This window comes from Thermobia domestica, chromosome 11 (assembly GCF_964235325.1).
Source record: "Thermobia domestica chromosome 11, izTheDome1.hap1.1, whole genome shotgun sequence".
NCBI classification, from domain to species: Eukaryota; Metazoa; Arthropoda; class Insecta; order Zygentoma; family Lepismatidae; genus Thermobia; species Thermobia domestica.
In genome coordinates, this window is record NC_137464.1 from 23,483,621 (window position 1) to 23,498,522 (window position 14,902).

A 14,902-nucleotide genomic window follows, 5' to 3' on the forward strand; every position below is an offset into this window, starting at 1 on the left:
TTCGGAGAAGTGAAAAAATAGAAAGAGATATTACAAAAGTTGAGCAATTTTCCTTTCGTAATCTTGAAGTGAAAAGAAATAAAAATATTGCTAAAAAGTATTTAATTTTTATAGTGTTTTGAGTACCATATGAAATAAATACAAAAGATGAGTCACACTATATATGGTGTAAATCCATACTTCAGAAACGGAGATTTGAAATGAGAACTAAACCTACAATACATTCACTCTAAATAATAATCAGAATAAGTTAATCGTAAATGTGTTTGATCTTTTCGAAGCCTTTGATTCTATATACAGTAATATCTTAAAATAAGTATATGTTACATTACCACAAAGATTCTTCATGAAATATATTTTCTTAAATGTACGTTATATTTGCTATAGATGAATTACTTTCTGAATCCATCAACATATTTATTCTACGTCTACAATAGTGATACTCCTCAAAGTTCGGTAATGCTCTAACCTTTCTTTCGTGCTCTGCGGTATAGGTTGTAGTGCATTGAAATACTGTATACAAACATTTACTTAACTGCAAAATATTTAATCGAATAATAATTTACAGTCTAAAATAGAAAATAGTTTATTTGATCACTATAAATTTAAGCGCCGTGAAATTAATGCCAAAATAATATCAGATTAAACTGTTTCATATGTTACGGTAATCATTCTAGTAAGTAACTGTATCTTGTATACTTAATATGTTTGCATTAAATAACTATGACTGCCTTCATAAATATTATTCAAGCATGCAAAAACAGTTCTCCTATCTTCTAATATTTGCCTTTACCAACATTTATCGATGAATTGATCTCATATATTTAATAGTTTACAGACATAAACAAAATAACTTGAATATTTGATTGTGATATTTATCGGAAGAATGACTGATTGTACTCATTTATAAAGCTTTCCACCATTTCCATTTGAAAAATAGCAAAGTGTTATTGGATTCAATTCGTTAAAAAAGACGAATAAAGTAGTATTACTCATGTTTCAATAAATTCTCCCCATAACTAAATTTGTTCTCAAGACAGATCTATGCTTAACAAAGATTTGTAGAATTCAGGGATTCTAAATTTCTTCTCAAGAGAGATATATGCTTAACAAAGATTTGCGGAACTCGTGAATTCTAAATTTGTTCTCAAGAGAGAGATATTTTTAACAAAGCTTTGTAGAAATCGTGAATTCTAAATTTGTTCTCAAGAGATATATATGCTTAACAAAGCTTTGTAGAACTCGTGAATTCAAAATTTGTTCTCAAGAGATATATATGCTTAACAAAGATTTGTAGAACTCGTGAATTCTAAATTTCTTCTCAAGAGAGATATATGCTTAACAAAGCTTTGTAGAACTCGTGAATTCTAAATTTGTTCTCAAGAGATATATATGCTTAACAAAGATTTGTAGAACTCGTGAATTCTAAATTTCTTCTCAAGAGATATATATGCTTAACAAAGATTTGTAGAACTCGTGAATTCTAAATTTCTTCTCAAGAGAGATATATGCTTAACAAAGATTTGCGGAACTCGTGAATTCTAAATTTGTTCTCAAGAGAGAGATATTTTTAACAAAGCTTTGTAGAAATCGTGAATTCTAAATTTGTTCTCAAGAGATATATATGCTTAACAAAGCTTTGTAGAACTCGTGAATTCAAAATTTGTTCTCAAGAGATATATATGCTTAACAAAGCTTTGTAGAACTCGTGAATTCTAAATTTGTTCTCAAGAGATATATATGCTTAACAAAGCTTTGTAGAACTCGTGAATTCTAAATTTGTTCTCAAGAGATATATATGCTTAACAAAGATTTAAAGATCTCGTGAATTTCCTCTTGCACGGTTTATCTCGTAAGTGTTTTAGATATTATGTTGTGCCAGCACTCACTCCGTATTTGAAATCCCTCTTCCGAGGGGGTTTAGGGCTTCTGGCACAATCACTTTCACTGATTCAATTATATTGATGTTGGATGCAGGTCTATCACTACATATTAATTAACAACATTTCCAGTTTTTTTTGAAGTTCTTAAACCACCTTCTAACGCTTCATCTAATAAAAATAGCTTCTAATAATCATCTGAAGCTTTCTTACTGTAAACTATTTGGAACACACGATTTAAACTAAGCAAGTCGCAGAATACACTGCTCTTTCTCCTGAATCGTTGCTATCTTGTAATCAACTGACTACTAATTTTCGTGAGACTCTAATGTTGCAGTGTTACCGATTCAAAATGAATACATAAGTAAAGTGTTTCATGCCCACTTTACAAAAGTTAGGAGCCATGGCAGTTCCAAGTCTGGTGGGATTTTTTAAAAAAATATACCTCTATTAATTACTGTAATATCAGTAAGCAGAGATCTGTTCTCAACGAAAGTAGTTTCGTGAAATACTGTGAACTACTTTTTCAATAATAGTTGTATTTAGTTTGTAATAAATAAATAGTTTTTTAGCGTACAGTTATTAAAATTAATTAATAATGTTATTTAAAAAGTAGTTCACAGGATACCAAAACAACATGATACGTAATCAAATGCAGTTGAGTTCGTTCCTCTAGTCGCTCCCTTAACTTAGATTTTAGGGGAAATGTTATTCTGGTAACACTGCGATTTCTATGGATGGGAACACTGAAAATTCTTCAGGTTTATATTTTCTGTTGTGGAATAACATTATATATGATTGAGGTAAATTACATTTCATTTTCTCCTTTCACTTACGAAAAACAAGCAAAAGAAAATAGTAAATTTTTTATTATTTTTAGTGTCAGGCTCTTAACTACAAGGACAAGTCTCTTATATGTTAAGGAAAGCAAATATTTTTCTTCCTCTTCAAATTAATTAGATTATTTATCAATGCAACTATTTTAGAATTTAGACTATTTATGGTATTATTTAGAAAGTAAAACATACTGAAATTCAGAACCTTTTAAAAGCTTATTTGGTTGAAGAAAAATTTCAAGATAACATGTCATACTTAATTATTTCCGCTTGGGTTTTCATACAAACTACAAAATGAATTATGATATCCTGCTAGGAACTATCTGAAATTAAATCGCTGAACATGTATTTTCATTTGAATTAAAATCGCTTATTCATTAACTATCCTTTTCAAGTTTAAGTTTTCCAGTTAACCAATTAGAAAATCAATACACTGGAAATAGTTGTAAAATACCTAAGTATTAGCTTTCATTGTTCTTGGATTGTTTCTGCTCATCTGTCGTAGGTATTTTAATTAATGAACCACTCTTAACTTATACCGATATTGTAATTTGAAGGCATGTAGGCATTTTAATAATCTCTTATCTTGCATTTGGAAGTAATTGCCTCTTACAATGTTGTTTTTCTGTTCTCAGAAAAACACAATGTTTACAACAGAGAGAAATTTCCGGTGAACAGACAAGGAATTCATTTAGATGCCTATTTTCCACAAGAGTGGAGACATAGAATAACATTCTTTACCTAATTTTCTCTTTCCTTTCCCATTGTTATTTGATTTTACTCGTATTTCTCATTCTCTGACTCTGTTTTCTGTTTTAAAATTCATACTTTTTTCTTTTGCTATTTCTCATTTGTTCTAAATGTGTTTTCGATTCTATTTCTCTTTGTATTCCCAGATGGACGAAGATCATTTGATTCCTGCAAAAATATAGTGCTCATACTAGAAACTCGCTCTGACTTTTGATATTGGCACGTAGTTAAAGAGAACAAAAAACATAAGAGGGTTTGATAGGACAACAGTTAGGAACATCTTTGTTAATCTACATACTTAAACATTTTATGAAAACGCCGAAAACGTTTAAACCAAAGTTGTTAAAGACTAGCATTGCAAGACATTATACTTTATTTAATCGCCGTAAAAACTAATGAAAGTATATTTCAGTGTTAATTGTAGTTGTACTTGTAACTCGTATAATGTTTTCTACTTACATTAAAAATTTATTAGGATTTTTTACGAGATTGCTATCTATACTGTATTACTTATACATATAGGTATAAAAGGGTCGTAAGCACTATCTCGATATTCATCAAGTGTAACAGAAAATTCAATCAATTCAATCCAGATCCTACTACCAAGATGATCAATGTCTGTACTGAAATACTGAATTGACTCGATTTGTATAATTTTATAATATATTGAATTAATTTAGTTTGAAGTACCTATTCTCCTTAATATGGGAGTATAGGAATTCATAACATTGCTGTAAATTTACTTGATGTGCACATTTTTTTAAAAAAGTTTTTTTTGATAATCAACTCGAAAGCAATGATACTATATTGGATATAACAATGGTGATATGTTACATGTAATCCAAATCTACATATATATCTGTCAAGGAAATCCACTGGTTCGAAAAAAACATTCATATGAAGAATTGATGTCAATTACATTGGATAAAATAGACTACAGATTGCCGGGAAGATAAAGAGAGTTGGTAAAGAAGTATTTATGATACTGTTGAACGCCGGTGTTTCAGTAATTATCCATAGGGTGTGGTTATTATTAGATTAGTCTGTAAATACTTATTTAGTACTTCGTAGATATTGTGTTTGATCAGTAATACTGTGTAACCAAGGAGGTTGATTTATGAAGTGCCACAAAAGTAGTCATTTTTCGATAGCCTTTCTTAGTAGTGAATATATATTATGTAGTTTTATATTATATTATATATATTATATTATACTACCTAGGTATATAATATAATAGTGTTCAATTTGAAAGTATTTTGAAGAACTTTATTATGTATTTATTAGATTCCTACATTATGCGTTAGGCCAAATACTTATATATTTATGATTACAATTTCTCATCCAGGTAGTTTGCCACGACTATTCTAGGTTGTTGTATTTGTTTTTAGCGCACATGAATGTATCTATCGCGCATTTATTCGGCACAATTGTGTAAATAGTAAAATTGTATGATTGTTCAATAAAGAATTATAAAGATTATAAGTTATAAAGATATAAATAATAGAAAAAATCTCAAAATCTTTGATATAATTACTCATGAAATAAAATGAAATTTCTATTTTTACATCCCACGATTATGCACCGAATCTAAGGGACACGGTGGTGGTAAATAAATAAAATGATGGAACGAAGAAAAAGGGAGGAAAATGAAGAACGCCGAGAAAACCTACATATATTATATTAGTCCACGAGAAAGTCCATTTGATGTGAGCTGGGATTGAACCAAGGATCCCAAGCACCAGAGCTGAGTGTTCTTCCACTGAGCCTTGTCATAACTCATGTTAAAAATGTCACTAATACGAGTAAAAAATTATTTGACAAGGTATAAGAAAAATGTCTGAATGGTTTTCTTTACCTCGTTTAATTTTTGTTGATATATTGTTGTGAGATGAGATTGTAAACTCAATAAAAGGGAAATAAATCCTAACTTATATAACTTCAGGAAGCATAATAATAATAATTATGAAGAATGTTTGTAAAGAATATATTCACTATAGAGTAGAAATGTTTTCACAATTTCTATGCAACTTTCGTTATCAGAAATAACCAACAAAAAAAAATCGTCCTAAGTGCTATGATAGAAGGTGAACTGGATTCAAATTGGTGATATGTTATTGAGAGAACAATTTTTATATTCTTCTTCTTTAACAATATTCTTTAACGCAAATTTTTAAGGTGGGTTAAAATAAGATGTACGTAAGTGTGTGATACAGAAAATACGATAGAATACAGAAATTATTGCATTCATTTTCTAACCTTCAGCGCTTGTCAATATTTAAATACTCCTTCTGTAAAACTTTAGTCAGTTCTCAGTAAGTAATGAAAACGTTCTTTACATACCGTATACATACACACTCTTTCCCCCTATCTTTTTAATGTTGAGTAACTTCGATTTCCGTCGTTACCGTAGCTTTTAATTGTTTTATGACTCGAACGACACACTTCTATTGTAGAATGTCTAAAAAGTTATTACAGTTACTGCTTGACGCAATGCTTCAACAGTTTTCTAAAGAAACTTTTTTTTAAAGCAGAAAGTGAGAAGGAAAATAATTTGAGATATGATTAAAGAAAGAAAAGGACTGAATACGATTAATTTATAGATATAATTAATCTAATTTAGAAAATGAGAAAAGTTGCTGAGACAAACAGAGAATATTTGAAGGGATCGTAAATATTTTATTCTCTTTGCCTTTGTTGAACTTAAGTTTTTCTTCAAAGAAAGAAGAAAATTTCCTTCGACAAACCTAAGTAAGGAGACAAAATTTGAAATTAATAAGGTTTCTAGGAACACTTCGTACTTAGAGCAAATATATCTTCAACAACTTCTGAAGTAATATTTACAAAATAAATCTTCCTGAAGTCGTACTATGGTATATGTTTACATTTGTGCATAGCTTAAAATAGTAGAGAAACTAACCTCAAAAAATACGGAGGAGCTAAAATATTATATTTTAGGATATAATAATTTCATATTCGCTTCGAAAATTTATGGGAATGAAAATATTTTAAGCTTGCAACCCTATTCTTTGCTACAAACTTGCACAAGATATGTGTGTATTGAAGCCCTGCTTTTGGGTTAATTTAATAAACATAATAATGAAGCGAATATAATTATTTTAACTTGATAACATTTCTTCTATTAATAATAATAATTTTAATGTACTACATTTTTTAATGTAGTTTCTTAAGATACCACATATAGTACAAATGTAGTCAGATCAGACTTGAGACTTTTATAGCCTCCACTTTTTAAACAAGAATAACATATTAATAATTAACCTAGATGTTTGACATCAAATACTGCTGGCTAAGATATCGAATCCAGGCAGATGTGAGAACTTCAGCACTATTAGTCGCATAACACACATAAAAAATACTGAACCGAAGGTTGTATGGAAGAACAAAGGAAGAAGGTGAGGATGGACAGTTCAGGTTTAGGAGAGATAAGGGCACAAGAGATGTAGTTGAGTTTATTAAGGGTAATCGTGAGAGGTTTATTTAAAAAAAGGAAAGAGATGTGTGCTGTATTTATTGATCTAGAAAAAGCTTTCGACCGAGTGAGTCGGGAATTGTTGTTGGCAGTAAGAATCTTATTTATGAAGCAACGAGTGAATAGAATAGGAGAAGAAATGATACAGGATAGGTGCAATTGAAAGGAGAGTTCGATAAAGATGTTGTCACCCACAGACGTTATTTAATATCTATCTATAAGAGGTAGTGAAAAGTAACTTACATAATGAGAAGGGTATTTCGATAGGAGGTAGAAAATGACACGGTGTATATGTTTAGCAGATGATATGGTGTTTATTGCAAAATCCGAGAAGAAAATCAATAAGATGTTAGAAAACTTGAGGAGGGGTCTATGAAAAATATGAAATAAAAATAAATATTAGAGAAAAGCCATGGTGATTGGAATGATGCGGTCGGTGTCAAATAGGAAGAGAAAAAATAGAACAGGTGACTACTTTTCGATACCTGGGTAGTATTATTAGTGACGATAGGAAGTCGGTAAGTAAAATAAAAGGAAGGATAGGAATGGAAGTCTATTTTGTGGGCCCTTGAATAAAGAATTGAGAAAAAGACTCATAAAATGCTTCGTGTGGAGTATTGTACAGTATACGCAGAAACATGGGCATTACATAAAGGCGATGGAAAAAAACTGGGTTTTAGAAATGTGGGTGTGAAGAAGAATGGAAAGAATTGGCTGGTTGTTAGAAATGATGGGGAGAAAAGGACAATTTTAGGTGTACTTGAAAAGGAGAAGAAAACTGGCGGGACATTTGCTGAGAAGAAACTATATCATGAGAGTCATGCTAGACGGTATGATGTTTTTGGACATGCTTTGAGAGATTTGAAAATGTATGGTACGTAACTGGAACTGCTACAGAAATCAGAGTAGCCACTTTGGTTCCTCTTCATTAGAAAGTGAGTTTTATAATAACGCAATGTATTTCAATAATGTATTAAAAATATCCATATATATATTTCTTTACAGAGAATAAAAAATAAACAAGCTATAGCCTAGAATATTCGTATAGAATTATTAAACTGTGGAATAAATAAGGACATGTTGCTTACACAAATAAACACATCTATTATCGTATTGCTCACTAACCTTACAACAGCAGTTCCGTATTTGCTACAAGAAAACTAAAAGAAATCTATAACATGTTACAGACCTAAACCATCTAGTCAAGTAAACTTACTTTGTTACTATTTCTAAATACATTTAAAGTGAAAACTAATAGTACTGACTATTTCTTTAAAATTGAAATATTTATTGATTGTGAAAATGCAGATCAAGTTAATTGTGTCATCCACCACTTCAATAGAGACAAAAATATAACGTTTTTAACATTCAGCCAATTAAAATATTTACTGCTATAAAACATATCACATTGCCAGTTCTTTATAATAAACAACAATTTATACTTTTATTGAAGTAGTTACAACTGCTCTAAAATATTTTTGAAACAACCTTAATACAAATCTTAATTCTGCCTTAAGACATTTTGAAATATGTCATAAATCTTATTCGACTAATTATTATCAACTTCAATCTATTTAAATTTTATTAATGGCGAATACGTTAGTACTATTTTATGGGGATTCTGATTAAATTTTAACATATGTTTTTAAGTGTATTTGCACCGTAATATTTTCATCCCATAAAAGGCACATTTTTCTTTTGGCTATACAATATTCAAATAGTTCTCAGAAAATAGAAATAATATTTTGATTAGCTAATCATCATATATTCTATTTAATTCATATATAAGATTGACTCTGGGAAGGATTTGTTCTATATTTAATTGGCTGAACGAGCAAGAAATCAAGACATAACACTAATATATATATATATTTTACTATTAACAATATAATAAAAACTTAGAACTAGTTACGAGTATAACTTAATGTCTATACTTACTACCTGTCAATATAAGCGTCATTATAATAAAATCAGTTATTGTAAAAGAAAAACGAAATATTTATATGATATAAAGTGTAGGGTATCAACAATTGTTCAGATTTATATTCTAGAATATTCACTAATTAGTAACATAAAAATTATCAATTAAAGCAGAAATAAAAACAATATGATATATAATATTTGTGTTGACAATATAATTTTAAAAATTTGCTAATATATCTAACTGTGTTGTATACTATTTACTAAGTGATCTGAAATGTGTTAAAGTGGTACATAACGGTATGATAAGAACCAAATCTTTGCAGTTTAAGAATTAAATATTTCTTTCTGAGAAACTCTAAAATATATACATTATTTATAATATAAGATAATTATTATTATCTTTTCGCTAAATACAACTTCTTTTGTATAATAGGATATCGATTTCATAATACTGAGCAATAAGTGAAACTGTGCCATGCAAAAGCTCACATTGAATAAAAAGAAAGATGTGTGGAGAAGCTGCAGATCTTAGAGCTTATTCACAGCCCAGCTTATCATTAAAGCATGCACAATAATGAAGCAAGCTTATCACATGATAAGGTTAGGTAAATAAGGTAAACAAAGTTTTCCTGTCCTTATTTGTTTAAGTCGTATTTTTAAATCTACACGAGATATCACCTGAATGTTACAATACTAGACTGCAAGTTAAAAAGATATTTTCAGAAGAATATTTTCAAATGTTTGATATTAAATTTGTTTTTCGTATTATTAACTTCATTCATCTAGCATATGTAGTTCAATCTGTCAGTTTATATGACTATGAAAACACTACAGATGTTAACAATTTTGAATTAAAGATCTTGTTTCAATACTGTATTGTTTTTAGATATATATACTTATTTGTATAGCTTTAATTATATTTGAAATGCATGCTTTGTGTTTTAGTTTCATTTTTTAAATTAATGCTACATTTTCGTAAGCCTTATATAAGTAATGAATATTGCAACACTGTTTACTTTGAAAAATGTACTTTCCCTGCGGATAAGTGCACAATTACATCTACTATACGATAGAAGCCAACACCAATTGAATATAAGAGAAGATTAACGTATGGCCAAAACATTTATCGGATTTTGAAGTAATCTTCTATACATTTTATCACATGAATATTTTCGATATTTAACAGGAACGGGATGATTCAAAAAAATTTGGGGGAGTGTAGATATATCACTAGCTGTATTTTTGTTATTCTATATTGATAATGAACAGATTCTAATTCGAGAATTTTCTGCAGAACTAGTATTATATACTGCACATATCAATATGACATCGAAAGATAATTTCATTTATGTTTTTTTAAATTATGACAATTTTCTGGTATTCTTGAAGTGAATATATCGTCGGCGTTCAGGCAGAAGTCACTAACTCCAGAAACATACGAATGGAGTTATGTACTTCTTCCAGTAGGATAACGATGCAAAATGTGAAATACACGCAGTTCTAACATTGTGAGGTTAGATGTAACAGGTGAAACTGTGATGCTAAGCGTGGTTATCCTTAGCATAATAATGCCATCTGCTAGATCTAGCCTCATACCTATCAGAACGTCGTATATTTCACCTTCACCTTGTACATAGTTCTCGTACTGGAAGAAGTGCCCAGCTCCAGCCATAAGTTTTTGGAGTTAGTGACTTCTGCCTGAACGCCGACGATATATATATAATCTCCTAAGTATAAAATTTTCCCTTACTTTATAGCTTTATGACTTCGCTGTGACATATTAAGAAAAATATCATTACTTTATTATGTATTTTCTTTATTGGTAGTATTTACGTATGTGTATCCATTATCAAAATGATAAAAAATAAATAGAAATATATCTATTAGAACTAGTTAATATTTTATAGGCACATCTACAGAAGAAGCCTATTATTTAGGAATATTAGTTATACTAGTAAAATCGTTTTTACATAAAGAAATGTATTCCTGAGTGAATAAATGATTAAATTTGTGTAACACAAATTAATAACAGTAGCAACTTATACTTTCGGTATTATTGTAATGCGTACAACGCTATTTTTAAAATATATACATATAGTTCCCAATCTATACCTGATATTTTTAATCTATACTGGGTGTTTCAAAACAACACCGACAACGTTTAGGAGATGATTCCTGGCACCAAGATAAGATAAAAAGTATAGATCAACCTTGGTGCAGAAATCCATCATTTTGAACTTATAGGCTGCCGACAACAAGAAAAAATAAACTTTAAAAACCCATAGCTTCAATTCTATAGGACCTACCGTAGTCGGGTCAAGACTTTACTAAGGAAATAGTATGTGACCTGTTCAAAAAATACAGGTTTCAAAATCCTGCGGTACTCATGCAATAATTTTTTATAGAGGGAGTTTTGCTACGAACATATAGTTTGAAGTACTCATCAACTACCTCTATAAAAATTATTGCGTGAGTATCTTAGGATTCTGAAACATGGATATTTGAATAGGACACATACTAATTTTTAAGTGAAGTCTTGACTCGATCACGGTAGGTCCTACAGTATTGAAACTATGGATCCTTAAAGTTTATTTTTTCATGTTTTCGGCAGCCTATAACTCCGAAAGGAAACACTTGTGTACCCAGGTTGGTGAATACTTTTTATCTTATCTTGGTACTAGGAATTGGCTCCTAAACGTTGTCGGTGTTGTTTTGAAACAACTAGTATACGGCTATTTTAGACCTTTTTAGTCATATTGTATACTTATCTTTGTCATTCAATATATTATTTCTAGTTTTAGTTCTATAATATAATTTGTTTCTTTAAAAATATTATTATGGAAATAAAGATAACTTTTATGGATTTTTACATCTTATACATTAATCATAAATCATGTATGCTTATAAAACCTTTGTTGTGTTTGAAATAATATACGCGTAAATAAATAATATTTGCCTAAAGATATTGCATATTTACTAATGTTGTTTACATAGCATTATTTTACTATGTAGTTTACTGATGTTGACATAGCATTACTTTATTACGTAGTTTACTGATGTTTACATAGCATTACTTTACTATGTAGTTTACTGATGTTGTTTACATAGCATTACTTTATTACGTAGTTTACTGATGTTGTTTACATAGCATTACTTTACTATGTAGTTTACTGATGTTGTTTACATAGCATTACTTTATTACGTAGTTTATTGATGTTTACATAGCATTACTTTATTATGTACTTTACTGATGTTGTTTACATAGCATTAGTTTACTGTTTAGTTTACTTATGTTTACATAGCATTACTTTATTATGTAGTTTACTGATGTTTACATGGCATTACTTTACTATTTAGTTTACTAATGTTGTTTACATAGCATTACTTTACTATGTAGTTCCCCTATTGGTAGTATTACATAGCAATAATAATTTAATCGTCACTTCACTTACGGTGTCTCTTAAATGTCATTGGCCAACGTTAAAAATAAATCATATTCGACTCAACCAATTAAGCATAATAAATACATAATATACAAATCTAATAATACCGAAAACGCAAAAAATAAATTCGAATATAAACATGTAACAATATTGATAAAAGGTGAAGTTGAATTAATTAATTAATTAATCCAATGCTTAAGAAATGATTATTTGAAAAGTGATAGAGTTGATTGGGAGCTTACCAGGAAAGATTCTGGAGTTGCAAATGTAGCCACGCCCTCAGGGTATGGAGCCTGGGACAGAAATGGACAATGCAATCAGACTACTACTACCTATCAACTACCAAAAACTTCATCACACTGTGCTAGCAACTCTATTTCCTTCTCCACTCAGGCATACATTGAGGAGAAAGAAAAGAAAAAAAGTGAACCAAAGTTATCTGGCAACAATTCGTATATGGCTTTTCAAACGTTCAAAGATATTGCGTAACTTCAGCGCAAAAAATAAAATATTAAACGAGCGCAAAAATGGATACAGCTAGAATTACTTAAAAGTTTAAATTCTCATCATTGGGAGTAAACGCTTTTATTATATCTCTCCGGTATATGAAGCTTTTTTAAAAAAAAGAAATAGAAACATAGTTCAATAACGGGTACTTACATCCAACTGTACAAATGGAAGCTTCATGGGGCATATTAAGGTTGTAATACATTGTATTAAGAGCCTGACTTACTAAAAATAATACAAAATTTACCATTTTTCTTTTGCTTGTTTTTCGTAAGTGAAAGGAGATAATAAAATGAAACTTCTCACAATCATAGATAATGTTATTCTACAACAGAAAATATGAATCTGAAGACTTTTTAGTGTTGCCATCCATAGAAATTACAGTGTTGCTAGAATGAAATTTCGCCTCAAATCTAAGTTAAGGCAGCGATTAGAGGAGCGAACTCAACAGCATTTGATTATGTATCATTCTGTTTTAGTATCCTGTGAAGTACTTTTTAAATAATAGTTGTATTTAGTTTGTAATAAACAAAATAGTTTTAACATACAGTTATAAATAATAATAATGGTATTTGAAAAGTAGTTCACAGGATACCAAAACAACATGATACATAATCAAATGCAGTTTGCTCCTCTAGTCGCTGCCTTAACTTGGGTTTTGGGGAAATTGTTATTCTGGTAACACTGTAATTTCTATGGATGATAACTCTGAAAACTCTTCAGGTTCATATTTTCTGTTGTAGAATAATGTTATCTATGATTGTGGTAAGTTGCATTTCATTATCTCCTTTCACTTATGAAAAACAAGCAAAAGAAAAATGATAAATTTTGTGTTATCTTTAGTAAGTCAGGTTCTTAACCTGTTTTCTTATGGAGTTTCCGATAATTAACATAATAAGTTATAAGTTTAATATGTTGCATGATGCTTCCATCGGTACAGCTGCATGTAGGTATCGGTCATTTATAATGAACTATCGTGTCATATTTTCCCCATAGATCCACGATATATAATGAAAAGTATTTATAGCTCAAGGTAAATTCGAACTTTTAATCCATACTAGTCATCCACTCCTGCTTTCTCTTAATGGTACACCGTTTTCTATATTTTTTTATCCTTTATTTGTTCATGTATTATGTGTTTGTATAAAATGTTCTCAAGTTTACTATTCGATAGAAAGATGTACAAGCATGTATACGTTCCTAAAAAGTATATTTTTTTTTTGTAAAGAGGGTAATACGAAAATTTCATTTCCCAAACGGCTATATCTAGCCGAAGAATTAATTTCATTTTTTCCCCTCTGTTTTCGTTCAATTGATACAAGCAAGGCTTATCATCCCGTACCTATATAGAGTTGGGACGACTTAACTCTATGGTTATAACGAAGTGACGATGGTACAGGTTATTCCGATTTTATGGTTCGGGAACAATGCTAGTTCTGACAAGTAACACTTCACATCGTTGCTGCCGGTCTGACGCTAAACTATACATTTTCGGAAAGCACTAGTCCTAAATAGGATAACTACACAGTGCGACGGTCAGACGTTGCCGCGTTCAGGACTTATGGAGCGTCAAACATTAACATGGGGTTTATGAGAGTAACCATAGCAGTCGTATTATTTCATGCTAATTCGTCTTGCATTTGTACTCTGTGCTAACATTTGTGTTGTTTTTGTGTTTTTTAGGTATGCGTTGTAAGATGGATCCGAAAGTGGTCGTTTGGGCTCTGGTGGCCGAGATCGGGACAAATGAGCGCAATCCAAATTTGGAAGAGCAAAGGATGGTGGCACACATCAAGTCTCTTTTGACCAGCGGGATGGAAGTCGTTGAAGAGATTCGTACGCTCGGCTTCGGTGACAGTGATGGTGACCAGGGGGACGGAGACATGGATTTTGGAGACGAGGAAGACCAAGAGCAGGAGGATGCAGAGATGCCTTCGTCATCGCAGCAGTCTCATACGTCTTCCGCATCTGGCTCATCAGCGTCAGAATACCTGCCCTCTCCTGTGAAGAAGCCGAAGTTCCAGGATCAGCCTCCAGAAGACTCCAAAATGACACCAGAGCAGTGGCGCGAGT

At 30.5% G+C, this 14,902-nt stretch overlaps 1 protein-coding gene across 5 annotated transcripts in view; it reads right to left on the bottom strand.

Annotated features, from left to right (window-relative positions):
- Positions 1 to 14,902, bottom strand: part of Nrx-1 (Neurexin 1) — a 962,813-nt gene that overhangs the window by 71,764 nt on the left and 876,147 nt on the right. For 3 of the 5 annotated variants that reach the window (XM_081730243.1, XM_081730241.1, XM_081730242.1), the window contains one exon: positions 12,565 to 12,615. The exons of the other annotated variants lie outside the window; for them this stretch is intronic. In XM_081730243.1, coding sequence (XP_081586369.1) covers positions 12,565 to 12,615 — 51 coding nt within the window. The remainder of the gene's footprint in view (positions 1 to 12,564; positions 12,616 to 14,902) is intronic. 5 annotated transcript variants of the gene reach the window in all.